We start from the raw sequence: 21277 nt of genomic DNA on the forward strand, positions 1-21277 counted from the left end.
CGGCATTTATGCCGCAAAATACAGCGTTGCATTGACAAATCATTTCATTTCGCCGATCGCCCGCCGCCATATTGTTTAAATTCTGCTGCCCCAAGATGCATTTCGCGTGTTACGTAATCCTCATCACATGATCGCATTACGCGTCTCTGATTGGTTACTGCTGCAGCTAAAGGCGGGAATTTTGCAGCCGAAGTGCATCATGGGGCAGCAGAATCGCGGTCCAAGTTTTTTCTTTGTCTGAAATGTTACACATGAAAACGCAATAAAAACGCGGTTTTATCGACTACATAGCAATATTATGGTGAAGAGAATGCAAAACCAAAAGATGTTTTCGGGAAAGCATACATTTATTTGCGGATTGATGGTGGCCTTTTGCGTAATTTTAGCGATAAATGAACCCGGAAGTGTGCCGAAAGCGGCGTGGGTTTTCGCGTTTTATACGTCAAAACAAAAACAAAACTCCCGCTGAAGCGAACTCTGGAACATTTCAGATTCTAGCTATTACGTTTTTGATAGATAATATCTACAGATACGCATGATGTGCCCATATTTGCAGCCGTGTGGGTGGTTAGGAAATTATTGACGTCGCAAGCGGCGTAGTACAAGCGGCGTGGGGTACAGAATTATGGCCGGCCCGACACACTGAAATAGTCGCGCGGTTGAAAACACCCAGCGTTATTTGGTGTCTCATAATTTGATATTTAATATCGCTAAATCAATTATTTTTATATCTAGAATACCTTTTCAAAAATTTACGTATGATGTAGCATCGTTATCTTGTAAACATAAGAACATGAATAAGAACAGAACATGCATAAATTATCGTTGCGTGTCGGCGACGCGACGGGGCTAGCCTGCTGGGGTAATAATCGGTGACTTCCTGACTTACGTCGCGATTTCTCTCGAGAGAAAACCTAAATAAAGTGCGCACCCCGACTTTGGCTTTGACCTGAAGCCTCATCTTGAAGGTTGAAATGTCAAAAAAGTGCGTCCTTTATTAGAAGAAATACGGTATGCTGACTTTAAGCATCCGGTGACACAAACATACACACAAACACCAAACGCACGCAAAACAGTATCTCCATGAAAAAGCCTTTTTTCATGGAGATAAAAAACGGAAGTTCTAAATGCAGTACCAAGTTCACAAGCCAGGGGGCTCCTAATCGACATTTACCTGTCTTCCAAAGACCTACCTACATACCGGTACAAAATATCATCATTATCCATCCAGGTTCTTAAGTTATGCTGATCACAAATATCCATAAACACAAACAGAAACAGACAAACCATTTGTCATGGAGGTAACAAGCACACAAGCATGTACCCTGGTATCCAGAGCAATTGTACCGGCCCACGCCCAAGCTTTCCCTGGGCCTACCCTCCCGCTGGCCCCGACAAACTACCCAGCCCCACTCTCCGCCAGCCCACAAGATCCGCTCGCAAGCATAGATTGAGTGGCTAGCAGAGAGTGGGGCGGGGTAGATCGTCGGGGGGAGCGGAAAGGTAGGCCCGGGTAACTCGGAGCGCAGGCCGGTACATATGCTCTGGATTCAAGGGTAACAAGCATGCAAACAAGCACAAACACAGACAGACCAACAACAATATCTCCATTTTTATGGAGGTAGTTATGTACATGTATACGTGTAGTACTCAACTTACCACACCCTAGTTTCCTGAGCGTGGTTCTGTCATATTTCTTCACCCAAGACTCATCAAACTTGAGAAGGAGTCGGACAGCGGTGGGTGCCAGGTAAAACTGGTTGATTTTCAGTCTCTCCACCATCTCCCAGTACCTACCTGATGAGTTATGGGAGATAAAGCAAATTGTATTAATTGATATTAGTTGATGTCAAGTAATTACCTTCACCGAGGTTATATTCTCGGTTACGCCATCTGTGGGCTGGGTCTGTAGGTATGTCAAGATCTATAGCATAATATACCAATGTCACATACCTGGGTTGGGATAGGTGGGTATGCTTTCGAATAGCACAGTGGTGGCACCGTTACTGAGAGGACCATACACAACATAGCTGTGGCCTGTGATCCAGCCTATGTCTGCCACACAGCTGAATATGTCCTCTTCACGAATGTCAAAGGCAAACTGGCAAAGAAAAACAATGCAACAAATGTTAAACATTCAAAGCTGTACTAGCAACCACCTCTGCAAAAGGACCCCATGGCTAAAGCCCCCGTCACAAATCAAAAACTCAGCTCGGCTGACGTGGGTATTTTCGGCCTAAGTACCGACATCCTGTCGATTACACGGGCTTTGGCGGAGCTCGGCCGACGTTCGCTTGTCCCTGAAAGCTGCACTTAAATTCAGCAAGGCCTCAGTGGCAATTTTTAAGTTCGGACAGCTCGTCAACAAGTTGCTTGTAGCTCGACCGAGCAACGGCCAACACTCGGCCTATAGTCGGCCGGCAATCTGACAATTTTAGACCCGATTTTTTGTCGGTTAGAGATCACCCTTTACTCTTTGGCCTTGTGCGATCCTTGCTCAGGCTTCGTACAATAATTGGACGACCGTCATCGGTGTTCCGCCCGAAAAGTAAAACATCCTTTGGGTCAGCGTTGTGCTGGAGTCAATGGGAGCGTGGACGAGCTCCGGCTGAACTCCTTCTTGTTTAAACAATATCGATATCTAGCAATTGCAAATTGAATATAATGTAGAGGTCATGGTGCCATATTACAATAAAATACAGGTCTCATGAGAAGTCATAGAATATGCACAGACAACTATACTTGATGAATTCTCATAAACAACTGACTTTATTCAAACGCAGGTGTTCTCAGAACGCAAACGCTCAACGTTGCCGTTCTGAGAACATACGACAGCGCACGGCCGTTAATAGAAATAAATAAACAAACAAATAGCGTTCTTTACAAATAGCATTCTATACAAATAGCGTTCTATACAAATAGCGTTCTATACATATAGTTTACATACTATGGATTCCTACATGTGTATACATGTACCTTGGAGGTCATGGTTGCGTACAGGAGGTAGCCTGCTTGCGTATGGAGGATCCCCTTCGGTTTTCCTGTGCTACCAGAAGTGTACAACATAAACAGGGGGTCCTCACTCTCCATTACCTCTGGAGCACACTCTGGGGACTGCCTGGACATATCCTAAGACAAAATAGGTTGCAATTATCACATTGAAAAATGTGGGTGTTCTAAGATCTATCATGGAAAGTGGAAAAATGCTGCTGTCATAAATTGACCAATGAATGCCATGACCAATAACATTTCGTTTGCTCTCCACTTATTCTGTTCGGTAGAAAATTGTGATTGATTTGTGAATTGACAAATGCATATACTATCATTGATATACATAAATTATATAGGTCAAACATTGGTCTGTACAGCCAGATGAAAGCCTGCCAAGGAGGAGAATCTTCTCACTGATCTTTGCAAGCAAAGAACTGGCCATCAAACTTTGATATCCAACACACCACTAGCTTTCCTGGATTCCATAATATAGGGTTCATGACCCGCCCTGAGGTCTATACGGTGTGATAAGGCATGGTCGTTCCTATAAACACCGAATAAAGTACCGAGGTCGCAAAGCGACCGAGGCACTTTATGAGGTGGTTATAGGAACGACCATGCCTCATCACACCGTATAGACCGAAGGAAAGCGGGTCATTAACGTTATTATCATATAGCCATTGTCCATGTCGTACTAGTAGTTACTTTTTTGTTACTGTGTGCAGCATTTGATTTTGTGTCATACCTGGGCCGCAAAAACGTTCGCTATGGGTGTTCCGCATCACACAGGGTTCTATAGAATGTTTAGAGTGCATTTCGAGTGTTCCGGTTGCACCGCTGTCGAACATTCGAACGCAAAAGCGGGTCCGTACGAAGTTTACAGCCCCGCGGGTCCATACGAAGTTTACAGACCCGCTTTTGCGGGTCCGTATGAAGATTACAGACCCGCAAATGGAGCCTTCTGATTGGTCGACGACATCTACCTATATGATAATACATATCATTCAACTTTATCAAAATATACAATGATTTGCCAATATCATATACTGTAATCCTTATCAATGAATACATTAAAATTAGTTTCCAAAAACAATTCAAGTTTGAGCTGTGTTGACAACACACCTCCTCGAGGGGGTAGTCCAGGTTGTGTTTCATTGGAACTTCTTTGCCAGTCCTCTGTGCTACGAGTACCCTCTTAACCATAGGGCAGTTGGCGACAGCATTGTCCACAGTCTTCTTCAGCTCGATGACTTTCCCTCCCCTCACAGCCTCATCTGTTGTGATCACTGTTTCACAACTGGCTAGACATTGACACAAAAAAAAAAGCTACCGGTAGTTACATTTCAAGATAATTCAATACATATATTTTTCTAAATTTTCCACTAGAATCAGGCCACACTGATGTGATAAATAAAAACCAAAACTCCTACCATCTTGAATCCTGCTTGCCAAGGCATCGGCACTGAAGCCAGCAAACACTACACTGGAAAATAAAGAATGACCTCTTTTTAATACCAGAATGACTACCAAGCTAACGAACTGAAACATGCCCTATTTCTTCTACATATACATTCATGCTCAACTCGTCAGTAATCATCACTTTTGGATTTCTTTGCATACAATACCCAGATTATGTTTCTGTTATCTTAGGTTGGACTCTGATTTCTCCTGCTCACTTTTAATTTCACTACGTTTGATTTAATATAATTTTCTGTTTACCAACTGTATTAAGTTTTTAGATTTCCCTCCCCATACAGGGAGGAAATATACAGTTTATTTACTGTATTCTTGTTTTTTCACCGTAACTTTATGTTCAATATTGTCATGGTCACCTCTTTACCGTGAACTTATCATTACTGTGCAAAACATGTTGCAATTATTTATGATTCAGTTAAAGTCCAGTGAAAATGTCCATTTTCCTTACATCATGAAATTTTGTTGCTGTGAAGATAAAGTTAATCACAGTATTGTTTTTGCTGGCGTGTTGTTCTTCTGTCCAAAACCTAGTATAGATGTGGGGTGGTAGCTATAATATTTGAGGTGTAGATACCTTTAAGAAAGATGAGTAAACCTGAATATAAATTATGCTAATAAGGACTACATTTGCATACCGGTAATTTATGCAGAAACTTGTATTTCCCTTATGATAAATACTACAGAAACCATATTGGAAGTGTAGGTACCTTTAGGAAGGGTGAATAAACCTGGATGTAAATCATGCTTGGCCCCCACACAGCTTATTTTTAAAGCATTTCTTGTTCAAACAATCTCAGATTGGTGTAAAGCTTTTCATTTGTTCATCACAAATAACATTCGACATTGATACAAGTTAGTTGCCAATCAAGGACTACTGTGGACCAATGTCAGTAATGCTACCTCCGTCACTATTTTCAGTTGGGGAGTAGAGTACACCAGTCTGCATGGCTCTTATTGTTGTTGTTTGCATGCATGTGTACAATTATAAAACCATATATAAACAGGGCAAATAAAAACATGCCGGGGGGGGGGCCAGAAGCCTATGTGGCTTTTGATGAATGGTTTATTATTGTTACACAACATTATATTCACAGTCAACAAACAACAGCATCCCAAGTAACCGAAGTTACCTGAATTGCGCTGGAGTCACAGTCACTCTCTTTAAAAATACCATTACGTATGAAATACAACAGCAGTAAAATATTGATGTACAAATTTTCATGAGCTCCCCCTCGAAACTGGGAAAGGGTTTTCTGCGCGAAAATTTGCATGTGAAGAATTTGCGCGTGAAAAAATAACTTTCTTAACATATGTCAGAAAATGTGTACTATAATTTTCTTAGACAGGAAAATGTGACCCCATGATACAATGTTTCATCTGTCAACTGAATTTTTTGTTTCAAAACTCCTGATTTGTAAGTCCCTTGGGAATAGGTCCCTTGGGAATAGTTAAACTTTTTGGGGCTTGAAACCTAAACATTTGAAAATCACTTATATTTTTAAGAGATACATAGTTAGCTTAGTATATAATTTATATAAGGTTTTGTATTGTAAGATATAACTATTTGAAGCTTTTCTCCATTTGATTAGCCTAATTTCATCTTTTCTCAAGCAGATTCTTTCACGTGCAAATTTCAAACTTTTTTATGCATGAAAACTTAACATTTGAAAATCACTTAAAAATCACTTGAAGATTGAAAAAAAAAAAACATTTTGAACTGTAGAATGCAACAATAGGATACTTAATTCCATTGTGTGCCATCTTATTTCAAGTTCTAAGCTTAAAACCCCCAAAAAGGTTTTAAATCCCTTGGGAGTCATCTTAGATATTCCCAAGAGACCTTAAATTCAAACCAAAAATGTAGGAAACAGATGAAAAATCATATCATGGGGTAACATTTTTCTGATTAAGAATTCTGTAGTGCACATTTTCTGACACATTTCTTGAACTTTATTTTTTCACGCGCAAATTTTTCACGTGCAAGTTTTTCCCGCACAAATTTCTCACACGCACAAAACCCCAACCCTCGAAACTAGACAGTAGTTATACATAATCAAACCGAAAGAACAAATGGAAATTATACCATAAATCCTAATGATACAAGCACTTCCTTCAACAACTAAACCAAGTGCCCTCAAACTCGTGTCGGAACTTACTTGACCTTGTGTTCACAGACTTTCCTGATAGTTTTTCTAAGATCAGTGAGCTACCCGCTGCCTTTGACACTGACCATACAGTGTTGGAGTTCACTCTTCACTGTCGGCTTCAACACAAGCGTGCCCTACCTCGGAAAGTGTACAACTTCAAGCGAGCAGACTGGGGTGGCCTCAATGCACACCTAGAGTCGTTGGGTTTATCTGAGTCTGTCACTAACTGCACCGATATCGATTCTGCCTGGGAGGCATGGTCTTCTGCTGTGCAATCTGCTGTTGACGAGTTTGTGCCATGTCGCAAACTTAAGTCTTCTACCACTCCTCCCTGGATAGATAGTGAAGTGCGAAATCTCCAGAACAGGAAGCATACCGCTTGGAAAAGAGCAAAGCGTACTGACGCTCCCTCTCATTGGGCGAAATTTCGCAAGTTACGTAACAGGCTGAAAAATATCTTGTCAGCTAAGTACAAGTTACAAGTATCTGGCTAGCCTGTCGTCCACCCTTCACGAGTCACCAAAGAGATTTTGGGCTTTTGTACGAGCTAAGTCTAAATGTAAGTCGTTACCAAGTGTAGTTAACCTCAATGGCTCTGTCGCACAGTCCGCACTTGACAAGGCAAACCTATTCAACGAGTACTTTTACTCCACCTTTACTCCATCAGACTCTATGGTTAATAAGCCTGCCATTGATGTTAAAGTTGTGGGCAGCTTGTGCAATCTGTGGTTTACTGTCGAATCTGTTACAAATGTGCTTACCAACTGCAACACTAGTAAGGCTGTAGGCCCAGATAACATCTCTGCACATGTATTGAAGAGTTGTGCGGGAACTCTTGCACCGTCCTTAACTCTGTTATTCAACAAGTCAGTATCTCTCGGTCAGGTCCCTGGTAAGTGGAAGGATGCTAATGTGTCACCTGTCCACAAAAAAGGCGACAATGAGAATGTGGCCAACTACAGGCCAGTCTCTTTGTTGTCTTTGGTAAGTTAAGTCATGGAACGATGCTTGTACAATACTGTATTTCCTATATTACGAGGGTCAATTCATGATTTCCAACATGGGTTCACTCCTGGCCGCTCCACTACCACTCAACTCCTGGAAACATACCATCAAGTAGGGTCCATACTCGACAGAGGGGGGCAAGTCGACATGTTATTCCTCGACTTTGCCAAGGCATTTGATTCTGTCTCCCATACTCTTTTGATACATAAACTTCAGATGTATGGTTTCAGTGGTAATGTCTTGGCATGGTTTGACTCATATTTGACCAATCGTCGACAACGGGTGGTGGTGGAGGGTTGCTGCTCTGAGTGGCTTCCTGTTACATCAGGAGTCCCTCAGGGCTCCATCCTTGGGCCATTACTTTTTCTTTTATATATCAATGACCTACCTTGTATAGTGGAACACTCTTCTGTTGCTCTTTTTGCAGACGACTCTAAATGTTTTAGGGAAGTCTGCAACCTGAGTGACTGTACGAAGTTGCAAGATGATGTCACAGCTATGTATAATTGGAGTCTCAGATGGAAGATGTTGTTTCATCCCTCCAAATGCAAGTTGTTGCGTTTGACTCGTTCTAAGAGACCAATCCTGTACTCATATTTTATATCTGATACTGTTGTGTCCTCTGTTGATAGCATGAACGACCTTGGGGTCATTGTGCAGCCAGACTTACAGTGGGATAGTCACATTGTAAAGATGGTAGCCAAGGCAAATTCCATGTCTGGCTTCATTAAGCGCACTGTTGGCTTTAACGCTAACACCGATGTCTGTAGAGCCCTATATACCACCTTAGTCAGAAGCAATCTAGAATATTGCACTCCCTTGTGGTCTCCGCATTCTCGGAAACTAATGTCTTTAGTTGAGGGTGTACAACGCCGGGCAACCAAATTCATCCTAGGACCCCAGGCTAGCCACCTCACCTACAAAGAAAGACTAACAACATTGCGACTACTACCACTAACGTTTAGGCGTGAGGTTTGTGACGTTATGGTATTTGTGAAGTCAAGGTCAGTTGTGGGAAAGTATGTTTCGTTTCCCTCTAGACCCACAAGGAGTCTAAGATCTCACATGCTTACTCCTATCAGGTCTAAGACCTCGGCGCACAGTCACTCCTACATTCCTAGGCTTGTTACCACCTAGAATAAGCAGAGTCCAGACCTTCGGTGTATTGTACCCCGTTCTTACTAAATCGCGTAAATCACGAAATCGCGTAAATCGCGATAATGTGGCTTAGTATGAACGGTCCAAATCGCATTTGAAATCGCCCGAAATCGCTTTCCGCGAAACCACCTCCGGAGGTGGTTTACTCGCGATTTGCCTGCATTCCGACTTAGTATGAATGCTCGAAATCGCCTTGATGCGCGTTGGGCGCTTTACTTTGCATATTGACCCGGTCATGGGTCAAGGGGTCATCTGCAAATTCAGTCTTTCCGCTCATTATACGATGTTCATCTACCTCCTAGCTTGTTGGAATATTACGCCGAATGCGGCGGAAATATGTCAGAATCGGGCAGCGATTTTGGCGTATGGAATGACGAAAACGCATGTACTGATGGCCATCTTCGGGGATGTGGGGATTCAGAAGAAACTCAAGGGATCCAACCGAAACCAGAGCGTGTACGCTGAAGTGGCGACTGCCTGAGTTGGCCAAATACGCGAAAACATGGAAGTAATGCCGCACTATTAAAGGTAAAAAAAACTCAAGATGAAGTACAAGAAGGTCATTGAACACAACAGTAAGAGTGGTGACAATCGAATAACGCGTCCGCCATTTATCAAGCTGTTGGACGCGATTTTACAACTCGCGCTCGTTCGACCCCTGGTGTGAAGGAATGCGACTCAGGGCGATTTCGCGATTTGCGCAATTTAGTATGAACGGGGTCTTGGTGAAGGAGTAGCTCTCTCATCTGACATCATGTCCTTTAAACACCTACTGCAGATTTAACACCTTTTACGATCCTGTTCTGCCATGCACCTGGACCACTTCATGTGGGTGTGGCTCATGTGTTGCTTCAAGGCCGCACTAGCGTCATCATGATACATTTATTGTATTTATTCAGTGTACATTATTAATTCCATGTTTCTTTGTACGATGATGTAGTTTCATGATTTTTTCTTTCAGAATTTGTATATTTGAATGTATTGTATTGTTTGGGAGGACAACTTGTAAAGGTGCGCAAGCACCTGTTTTGCCCTCCCTTTCACCGTTGTGATAAATCGAAATAAACAATAAACAACTAGAGTTCCACGAACACATTATCTTCGCCAAATAATCAAGGCTTATTGTGAAGAGTGATTAATATGCTATCACCCCCTGCAAATTTGATCATACACCATACCGTTTGGAAGTTATGAGGGGGGGGGATAGAATGAGTCCAGTCTAGATAGGGATAAAAAACATTTGGTGGTACAGGACTAGTATCTGGTACCAGCAACCCTCTGGGTCAAAGCGCTACAGGACGAGCGCAATTCCTACCATTGTTGAACTGCTCAATGAACTCTATGACTCTATTCACACTGTTGTTGTAATATATATGTATATAAACTTTTGGATGTACTCATGATATGAACTCTAGAAAACATTGTAATGTTATATACTGACCGCGCCCTGCTTGTTCGGAGTCAAACTCTAACTGAATGATTGTGCAATATTTCAAATAGACTTATCAATTGTTTTAACTGATATTCATGGAAACTTTTAATCGTTGCCTAATTTGTAACACGCAATGCCCAATGTTGTATTTAGCCTCGCAATATGTTGTATTTAGCATCGCAGTTCAGGCTGCCATGAGGCCTGTCTGTCAGATGATGACGAATAAACCAGTCTACTACTACTACTACATACGATGCTAGGTTCTCTCTGAGCAGAAGAGTGGTCCGGCTGGTTATTCACATGTTTTTAGGTGTTTTGTAAGGCTTTCTATTTTGTTCCCTTTCCGTTATGTCTCCAACCGTGTGTTGGACAAAAATGCCGAAACTGAACATTTTAAAAACCAACCGGACCCAAACATCTGCTTGAATTGTAGTGAGACTGCCCCATTTGTTTATTTATGTACCCCATCTGTTTATTTATACTTCTTGGCAAGGCCTTCAGCTGGCCTGTTTCGGGAATGCTGTCACATGCCCCATTATGGATTTACAATTATCCTTACTAATTCTGCAGATTAGCTCCTGTTTTCTATAATTAGACATCGATTGTGTAAAGCACCATCTGAGCTCTCTACATACAAAACTTCACGACAATCTGTTTACCCCTTTTCAAGTAATACTTGACCGAATGTCAAAACAAAAACACCCACTGCAGTTCTAAACAAGCCGCTAGGGGGCCCAAACTTACAGAACTTACTTCTTGTGGCATGAACTATCTACCACACAACTATCATGACCATAGCACTTTCAGAAAATATGACACTAAATTTTGAAGCTCCGCTGCAGTACCTTAGGTACCCGCTAGAAGGCCCATTATCGAACTTGACCTTCCTTTCTATAAACCCTACCCATCCACTAAATATCATACAGATCCGTCAACAGCTTCTTGAGTTATGTTGTCCACAAGAAATACACATCCACACAAAGCCCGCTGCAGTACCGACGGAAAATGCCAGGAGAACCATTTTTGAACTTGACCTCCGTTTTCACAACATCTACACACCTGCAAAAATCATGAAGATCCATCAACGTTTCCGTCACTTTTTTTGCCAACATACAAACGCACAAAAATTAAAAGTCTGCTGCAGTACTGTTGAAAAACACAAGGTGAACCATTTTTGAACTTGACCTTCCTTTGCACAACCACTACACACCTACCAAAAATCATAAAGATTCATCAAAGGTCTCTTGAGTTATGCTCTTGACATACATACAGACCCACCAAACAGCTGGCTCAACCGAAAACATAATCTTCCCCGAGTACTATACATGTAGTACACGGCGAAGATAATAAACAACGATACAAATGAAAAAGAAGAGGAACTTAATAAGTAAGTAAATTTTGAGTTGTAAACATCATATACAATCTACAAAGACAGATCAAAATCATACAAAAACAATAATCATGTTCCAATCCAATTCCAATCAAATGTCAATTGAAAAGCGGAAAACAAGGAAAACAAACAAATCAGAAGGTAATGCTTGCATGTTCAATAAAATCTATCTTTAGAAGTTTTTTTAAAACTGGGTAGTGACATGCAAGACTATTGAATTTGACGGAGATTACCTATGAGGAGCTCCGATTCGTGCACATGCTTGCATGGCTGCCACAGCTATAGGAGAGTTTGGCATGTAAATACACACTCTGTCTCCCTTCTTTACTCCATGGCTCTTCAAGGTGTTGGCCAGCTGACATGTCATAGCTAGGAGTTCCCTACAGAGGATGAAAGGTGAGAATAGTTACAGACAGCTAGTCAGGCAAAGGATCAAGTCTTGTACCTATTCATATAGAACATGCAAGAAAAAGGCTGTCAAAAGTCACCTACATGTACATGAAGTTTAGTTCATGAAAAACTTTGATATCCTTGGACAGGGCTCGAAATATTGGGAGCATGTGTACCTGTGTGCACCCAAAGTAGGAGCTATAGAGTAGGCTATAGGGTAAAGGTACTACTGTACACTAGTATACAGAACATTCTTGAAGTTGTACTATATTTTATATATCACTTGTTTGAAATTTGAAGTTGCAGATTGATGTTCTTAAGAGCATTAAACTTAAAATTAACACCCTCCAGTTTAATTCCAGACTTCCAGTTTAATTCCGGACTGACCTCCCATATCTCAGCAACCTTACATCTACTTGGGCTAATATTGCAAACTATACATAAAAATGATGTAAGAAATACGTAACTGCCATCAATGTATCCTGGGGATTAGTCCAAATCTGCAGATTTCTGTGACCTTGAGCCAGAAATCTGCAGAAATCTGGGACTTGAGCCAGAAATCTGGGACTAGAGCCAGGGGGTCATTGATGGCGGTTACGTATTTCTTACATCATTTTTACGTATAGTTTACAATCTTAGCCCAAGTAGATGTAAGGTTGTTGGGATATGGGAGGTCAGTCCGGAATTAAACTGGAAGTCCGGAATTAAACTGGAGGGTGTTCTTTGTAATTACGTTTTGCTGACATTCAACTTCATTTTATGGTGCACCCAAATTTATAACGCTTTAATTTTGGCGTGCCATTACATCGTGTACAAATTTCAGCCATACTTTTGACAGAACACTGTCCACCTCTCTCGATTGAATAGCACCCGTTGACATTCACACGTTACGCCAAATAGTACATGTACGTTGTGATATTGCTGCCGAGCTCACAACCGCATCGAAAGATAAGAGTGCAGCAACACGTACAATGTCAGCGATCACAAGCAAGTAGCGCCCAAAAAAAGGTTTGTGAGAAAAAAAGAAAATATGAATCTTAATTTTTATCAATACCAGGAGTATTCTAAATGTTTCAATTAGGAAACATTGTTTTAGAAATGCCAGCGGTATTACTATTACACTAAGAAGATGGCGTCGGTCCCCCAAAACTGATGTCTTGCTGAAATGTTTAGCCCTCTGCGAAGTCATTTTTCGGCGGTATCTAGTGACACAACAGACAAATTTTTGATAGAGATACAAGAAATGGATGGTGATTTGTGTGATATCTGACTTTTTTATGTCCAAACTGAACCCGAAGCTTGCGCCGAAAGGTATTTTGTTCTATTTAGTATAACGTTAATTAGAAAATGTTTGAAAACATTTTTTCATCTAAACATTTTTGTCCGTCATTGGCTGCAAAACCGGATGTCCGCCACGTGCTTGCAAATGAGGCGGTCGTCATGGGCAGGGATCAGGCCATGTACGGTCCCAATTTGTGCCGGTCACGGTGGACAGGTGGTCGCCTTGGGTAGGCAGCCTATACTGCTTGTGCCTATGGGGAAAATTTAAGGGGCCGGAAAAAAATGGTTGCCATGGCCAGGTGGTCGCCTTGAAAAGGTGGTCGCCTAGGCAGGTTTGACTCGTCACAGTCAGTCTGCCTTTAGGATCCGGAGTCTCCCGCATGCCCTGAGTATGGGATGCCTTGCCTCTATGTCCTTTGGGTCTGAGGTCTTTGCACAACAGGCTGTTGTTTACACCTATGCAATGGGGTCAAATCATGACAAGGCAAACGCCGTATCTTAGAGAATGAAGCATTCTAGGGTGACCTGCGGTTTGACTGTAACCATGTGCCACATGGGCAAGGTTAATGTTGTCAGCAGTCTTCAGATATTTTGTAGTCAATAAATACACTTTTAATGCAGAATATGAAAGTATAATACAATGGTTTAATGAAAAAAGTATGTTTTATTGTTTTATGGCTGTTATTAACCCTTATCACAGACAGAATTGTACATGAGTGCAACATTTCTTGAGAGTACACATTGTTAGCTTTCCAATGATATATATCTTTATGGGGTTCTTGTAAATCAAAGTAACTAAAAATAAGCAATATCAAACTAGTACTCCTAGTCCTAGGCCTTGTTTGAAAGGTGTCTGGGAACCAAAGCAGTCGGGGCATGTTTTGGTAGAGAACTCCAGCAGGACAAGTAGACATTTTTTTCAGATTAATTTCTTGAATCATACGCATTGCGGGGACTCCTTTGACCATAATCTAGAACAACACACAAGACTTCCGGTAGTGAAACAGCGTATGACATTATTTATAGGTTATTTAATTTACCATGATTGTATATACACAATTACCTGTATGTAACCCTCACTTCATTTCCTGGCTCATCCCTCTCCCAAATCAGGGCTACTTTGTCTGGCATTTTCTGCACATGCCTGTCCAAGGTATTTACTGTAAAAAAAGACAGTTAATGTAATATTACATTTAAGCAAGGCAGACGGCATCTGCACAAGTCAATCTGTAGTAAAGAGATACAGTCCAGGTTTGGAAACACCAGTCCTGATGCTACATGCGTATTCTGACTGGTGTAGAGGTCTTAGGCTCGCTTTAGAATTAGATGGTACACCCTCATGGGACCACTTCGCGAGGAAAAGGACTTGCTGATACAGTAGAAGCCACTTAATTGCACAACGGATGAATGCACACTCTATTCAATTGCATTGAATCCCAAAATCCAGAACCGGTTCCCAGTCTCTCTATTGTTAGTGACTCTGCATATCTATCTGCATGGCGCATTGTCACCAATGCCGAATAACTGCACCAATTTTTTCCAGTTTAACTGGACCTGAGACGGGATCATACTATGGGTGTATCATGTCATGTATGCGACCGACCATGGATCTTGGAATCATGGAACATGCATTGCAAATTACATGCGATCAATGGATCTTTGAAGGTGGTACATTGCATCCATGTTTGTATACATGGCCATGTTACATCTATACCACAAAACTGAACAAGAAGAAACTGGTTTTGTCAAGAAAATGAAGAAAAAAATAGTACCATGCAGAGAGGTTTAAACATTACATATCTTTAAAATCGGCTAAAGGAATGCTCAGGGCAACTAGCTCAATCAGTAAGGTCATAGAACTTGTTGTACGTGTGGGCTGGAAGGCCCTCAGTTCGAATCCGGGCGGGAAAGTTTTTTTAATCGCTTTTCTTTTTAAACATCCGTTTGATGTATACGATGCCTTTGTATTACCGGTATGATCGTAGATTCCGAACCATGCCTTGAATTTTTTTTGTTCATTGTAACGGAAAACACCATTGAACGGATGCTTCTACGTATGGTTGATTGGTTGGTTGGTACCAGCATAATTTGGACCTGTGCCATGTCATTTATACCTCATGTATGTCATTTCTGCCTTCATTTTCCGATGCAGAAGCACTTGTTTTCAAACATCATTGAGACCAAGATGGTACAAATGAGCCGATAACTGCCTGTGTACTAGTAGAGGCACAATACCGCCAATATGTTTTAAAATTGTTTAGAGTAACAAAAGAAGTCTCCTTTGACAATGATGTTCATAGCGATCGTATGAGAGGTCCTGGGCGGGTCACGGGGTGTGTCAGCACCATAAAGAGACGTACGCTTGAGTACAGCATCCTTGGTCTCTACCTGTACACTGTCTTGCTACTGTGAATGCATTTAAGTTTGAGGAGATTTGATTTCGCGTTAAGGATGACATGGGGCGTTGTCGATGGTTTTAGGTTTTCGGCAGCGCTATATTCACATACTGCTGCAATATCAAAAGACCAGCGTCTTTACGCACATCTAGTCGGAAACCACACAGGTACTCGGCAAAAGCTACAGACGCGTAGACAGACATATTACTTGCTTTTGGTGGTGCAGTGCTGACTAGAACATCTGGCACATTCTTTGATGGCAAAGCTGAATCTGCGTCCTAGAAACTTCCTACATTCAACCGAACGATGTAACGGGGGGTGCCCTAAGATGTTACATTTTTTTACGTGCTCGAACTCACAGCGCTCCATCGCTGGTTGCCAGAGAGTAGTCAGATTTTAATGAATGAATTTTGAACATAGTCATTTGAAGACCATACTTGGATAAGAAATGCATTCATATTGTTCATACTCCGCGTTACAAGCGGAAAATGCTGCAAGATGTTTTCACGAATGTTCGTTCTGATTTAGTGCTACGCCAGATAGTGTGCCTAACTTAGCACGCTTTTGTAATTTTGCTCTCTTCGGAAGTTGGTGATAAAGTTACGAAAATGTAAACAAGGCTTGTAGTCTAAGTATACCATATTCTAGCTTTCTTTTGACCGGAAAATTTTGACTGTGTGCACTTCTCTCGTCGTATGAGAAGGGCAATGTCTAGCGCATCCCAGCTCATATTTTCACAGGGAATAGGCTTCAAGGCACTGTGCGCGCGACTCGACGTACGTATTGAATGCGGCCTGACTCACAAAATCATTACGAAAAAACGACACCGCTTACATCAACAATACTTCGTCTACTTATTGGAAAATGTCTTCGCCATCTCAGCATTCAGTTTCCTTTTCATAGACTGTACCAATCACGTGTTAGAGCGTAACATAGCTGTGCATTGAATTGTCCCGCGACCATCGCAGCCAGAAAAAAGGCGGGAAAACAACGTCGCCAGACGACAGCGATGTTTACGTTGTTTTTTTTTGGTCGGTTTTCTTTTCAACAAACACTTAAAGACCCAAATTTTCAGTGTTTTATGAAGTGATATTTCTTATGTGTATGATAGTTGTGTCTGCTTGGCACAGGTCGTATATTTAGGCGCCAGGCCATCTAGCTACGCAGTGACCCTCTACTCAGCACTACCATCATTATTGTCAAAATACTATTTTTCGACGAAACAAGAAATGAATATGTACACATGTTTTAAATGAAAATGACAGCTATGTGCATGAACTTGATTCATTACCCTTCCTTATGGTCACAAACACGGCGTGCTTATGCTAAATAAGATCAGTAAAAAACCTGTGCCATGTTAGGGCGCGTGACCCCCCGTTATACGCGGGTTCGGCTCTGCCACATGGAGAATGATCTATCTCTGATCAAGGAGGTTATTTTAACCTCCTTGCCTCGAAGTTTGCACATGCCAATAACTGACCGTAAATTGGTCCTGCACGTACACTGGTCACTTTATGTTACCAGTGCTACAGGCAGGTCAGTGACCTCAGTGAGACCGCCATCTTTAGTGGCTACCGGTGGCAAATTCCATATACGAGACCGTAAACTTCAAAATGTTTGGTTTATATATATTTGGAACACATCTAACCACCTAATAGTTGAAAACAGTGACGTTTAGCGTGGTAATGCGTCTTTTAGTTTTTAGGGAAACCGCCAAAGAAATCTTTTATTTATTTAGTAGTACGCTAGGAACCATTAATTCGACACCCTTTTAATTCGACACTTTTAAGTATTGGCTTGCCAATTAAGATTCAGCAGGTTGATGCAAAAACTGTTAATTGCATTCCAATACGAGTTAAGAACTGACGTCAAAAAGGTACAGTCGTAAGTTCATGAAGATCAAACTTTGCAATGACGAGGTCGTCAATTTACTAACCGTTGGTTTTAACGTTATGTATCTCATGGGAGAGGGAGCAGCGGTCACACACCGTCACAATGTCGACATTTTCTTCTTCATATCATCACATTACATATCTATACTTGTATTGATCAAAAGAGGAATAAACAATATGTCCGTCAATAACAGCAAATAAGTTTAGTTTTGTCCTTGATCCAAACAAAGCGCGAATTATCCAGAGGCTTTGCGAACGCGCGCCGTCGGAAACCGCCATTTTGAATATTCCCAGAATCATACGGGTGATCACGTGAGGAATAGCAGACGACGCAGTCATTTATATTTATCTATTTATTCATTTTTCCCCTTTCCTGTCTTGGATTATTAAATAGGCATGTCCAACAAGTGTTTATACATCATCAGCAATTGGAAATAGTAACCGACGTCAACAACTTAACTACTCTTTCTATTTTCCCCTATTTTCAAATGTAAAAGTCCGGAGCCACGTGTAAGCTAGTGCAAACAGGTCTTGAAGACCATACCAACCGTCTCACTACGGGTTTAGCATGCCAATGACAATGTTATACTATTAAATAAATGAATTTTGGCAGCAATTAATGTAAAAGTAAAGCTTTTGCATTCTTTATTAAAGACTCTTGTCATTTTTATATTTCCGGAACATATATTCCCACAGCGGCTAAGACGATAGCGACACAAGAGAGTCTTACTCCCCTCTACCGCAGTGATGTTCGCTTGGTACAGGCCGATGACCTGTGTTAGGATAGTTTCCGTTTCCGCCTGGCATGAATTTCTGTTTACCGGGCAGAAGTGCAAGCAAACGTTAGTTACTCGCATTTCGATAGCTGTAGCAGGCTCAAGTATTAGATCTCAAGGTTTATAATAGCCACGGCAGTGCAATGGAACATAAGAACGGACCTGCCGCAGGACGATGTTTTTCAGGACTATTTATTTTGACCGCAGTATCATGAGTGCATCGGCGGCGTACCGACTGTGACATGTGGCGCCTATAGTAACTAGTGTAAGTGGCCGTTGGTTGACAGAGAAATTGGGAAATAACCGTTGTACTGACTATTAAAATTATCGGTAAACAGCGACATTGTTTTATACTGTCGGATTAATGGTTCGTTTGGAACAGATTACGCAAGGCGCCGTCATATCGGGTCCGATGTTGAAGACGTAATTTTTCCGAGATATGTCAATGATTTGAAAGAGTGACACACATGTAGCAATTGCGGCAAAAACAACGTACACGATACAGTCAATGATTACCGAAATACTCTTAAGTCCGCTTGTTGATTTATCATACAATGGTGCGTTGGCGTAAAGGTGTCGAATTAATGGTTCCAAGCGTTATGTCGGAATTGCTAGCCCTCTTAACAGTTACAACTTACATGCTAGCTGAACTGTTGTTGCGGTTCTCACCTGAGACGTTGAGCTGGCCTCCAAGAAACCATTTTATCTTCCCTTCTGACATATCACAGTCACTCACGCGGTCGAAGGACTTCATCCACTGTAGCCGAGACGCGGCAAGAGTTCCCCAGAAAGTGTCGGGCTCCCTGAGCGAGAAGTCGTACAGATCCTGGTGGGTGCGGACGCCAGGGAAGCCGCCTGCCTCCGGCATTGGAGTCGTGGTCTCCACAGACCTCCTGACTACCGTGGAGGAGAGACATCGTGCCGCAGCCTTCCTAAACCTGACCGCTGGGAACACACTGGTACCCCGGTCCAATACTTTCAGTAGCGCTGCCGCCATGTTTTCACGTGACTTTATCTTCTTCTTTATCTTGATTGGGTACTGGGCAACACCCCCCTCGTTGGGGTAAAGCGCCCAGGGACTTTAGCTGGGACGCATCTTGCTCTAAGCAGATGTAACGGCATCAGCTTGTTACAGGTTTGCGTATCGCGAGACCTATATTGCTTTCGTTGGATTTTGATCACGTGGTCTATGGGCGCCGCCATTTTGTGTGCCATTATGTCAGTGTATGATCATGGTGATAGCAAAGCCTATAACCAAGAACCTCAGGGGGCCCCAAATTCGCCACTTTTTTGTCGACGCCTCAGAGGCGAGGCTAATGGTAACGTTATATATATTTTTATATTGTGTGCAGTTTGCAACAATTCTAGAAATTGCACAGGAATGTGAAGGTCCATGGGAGAATAACTCAAGAATGCCTACATGGATTGTCTTCATATTTGGTAGGTGGGTAGGTCTTAGCGAGACCTTCAAATGATTAGATTTTGGGCCTCCTATCAACACTCTATGGTACAGCAGGGGAACTTTCACTTTTAAAAGCTCATGTTCTGAACATGCTATGGTCATACTTTTTCAGTGGTAGATACGTACTCGGCCGCTACCACAACACATCTAGTGTGAGTAGTATGTTGAGTTCACTAGGGTGGAAATCGTTGGAGGAACGTAGGTCAGCACGCTTAATAGCCCTGTACAAGATCCAACATAACATGATGAGATGCCCTATCATTAAGAGTAAAATGGTTACACTGCCACCACGTCCACGCCGTACCCACAACAAGCAGTTTCAGCTTATTAACACCAGAACCCAATACAGAGCGGGTTCCTACCTACCCAAAACAATCAGGGACTGGAACGGCCTATCCAGTGGGGTGGATGAGGCAGACACACATGACACGAAGATGTCAAGCGTGTCATGTGCCTCTGCCACCCACAGATAACTCTTTATGTTGCCCGACCATGTTGATGGACCATGTTGACTGACCATGGCACGAAATCTGGACTATGAGTTTTGGATCATGGACTGATGACTTTACTTGATAGATACGAATAAGGATGTTTAGCGGGGTTCAAAACACAACCAGTCATTCAAGCCAGCTGCGCTCTCGAAACATCATATGCCATAATAGTCAGCGAGCAAATTGACTGTGGGCATTAAGAAGAAGCTCTTTATTGGGAAAATGGGTCCTGTAGATTTGAACCACCTAGCGGCTTTTGTTGGAACTGTAGGAGCTGATTCTGTCTCAAACTTGAAAGAGAATAACGCAAGAAGGGTCTGACAAGTCTAGACATGACGAAGCAGCCTTAACACTCTTTCAACAGATGCACTCTGAAGACCATCCCTTGCACTACATGACAAGCAATCGGCAACAACAAACCGGCAGAACTCTCAGAAACTATAACCATAGAACTCTACCTACTTGTAGGACCAAACGTCTGAAGAATTTGTTTCTGTTTCATGCCACAAAGCTGTAAAACCAGTCTCTTACGTGAACTTTTTAACATGTAATGTGGTAATAACCATCGTTTTTAAAATGTAGTAATCTTTAAATCGTCCTAACATGTATAGTTGTGCCTATTAACTGGTAGGTATTGCAATACGTCATTTCTGTCCAACGTTTCTTCTTAAATGCCACACAAGCTTGCAATTATCTTATAATTCAAGGACATTTTTAGATCAAATCTGACTGTGACCTGTCTTTTGTATGTAATTACCAACAGAGCCATCAATTGTGATGTCAGAACAATTCAGGATATCCACCGGGAGATCCTTCTAGTCTACAAATTTTGAAATTTGAATAAACTTTAAGTGTCCAGAGAGCTCTGATATTCTATGTCCTGTAGTGATGCATTACTGTCACCGATGTGTTACTATTCGGGACAAACCACTAATGCTGTCTCTCTCCAAGAGCATTTTCTCAGAATGTGCAGAATGGAACTCCAGGCCA

At 41.9% G+C, this 21277-nt stretch overlaps 1 protein-coding gene across 2 annotated transcripts in view; it reads right to left on the bottom strand.

The window, feature by feature from the left end:
• Positions 1-19451, bottom strand: part of LOC136432243 (acetyl-coenzyme A synthetase 2-like, mitochondrial) — a 36448-nt gene extending 16997 nt beyond the window's left edge. Inside the window, exons 1-8 of one of the 2 annotated variants that reach the window (XM_066423323.1) lie at positions 19004-19451; positions 14334-14430; positions 11833-11979; positions 4422-4474; positions 4114-4292; positions 2977-3129; positions 1954-2101; positions 1660-1797 (exon numbers count right to left, since the gene is read on the bottom strand). In XM_066423323.1, the coding sequence (XP_066279420.1) occupies positions 1660-1797; positions 1954-2101; positions 2977-3129; positions 4114-4292; positions 4422-4474; positions 11833-11979; positions 14334-14430; positions 19004-19331 (1243 nt within the window). In that variant the 5' untranslated portion in view covers positions 19332-19451. The remainder of the gene's footprint in view (positions 1-1659; positions 1798-1953; positions 2102-2976; positions 3130-4113; positions 4293-4421; positions 4475-11832; positions 11980-14333; positions 14431-19003) is intronic. The other variant, XM_066423322.1, reaches the window with a different exon arrangement.
• Between the last annotated feature and the right edge of the window lie 1826 nt (positions 19452-21277).

Source organism: Branchiostoma lanceolatum, chromosome 4 (genome assembly GCF_035083965.1).
Source record: "Branchiostoma lanceolatum isolate klBraLanc5 chromosome 4, klBraLanc5.hap2, whole genome shotgun sequence".
NCBI classification, from domain to species: domain Eukaryota; kingdom Metazoa; phylum Chordata; class Leptocardii; order Amphioxiformes; family Branchiostomatidae; genus Branchiostoma; species Branchiostoma lanceolatum.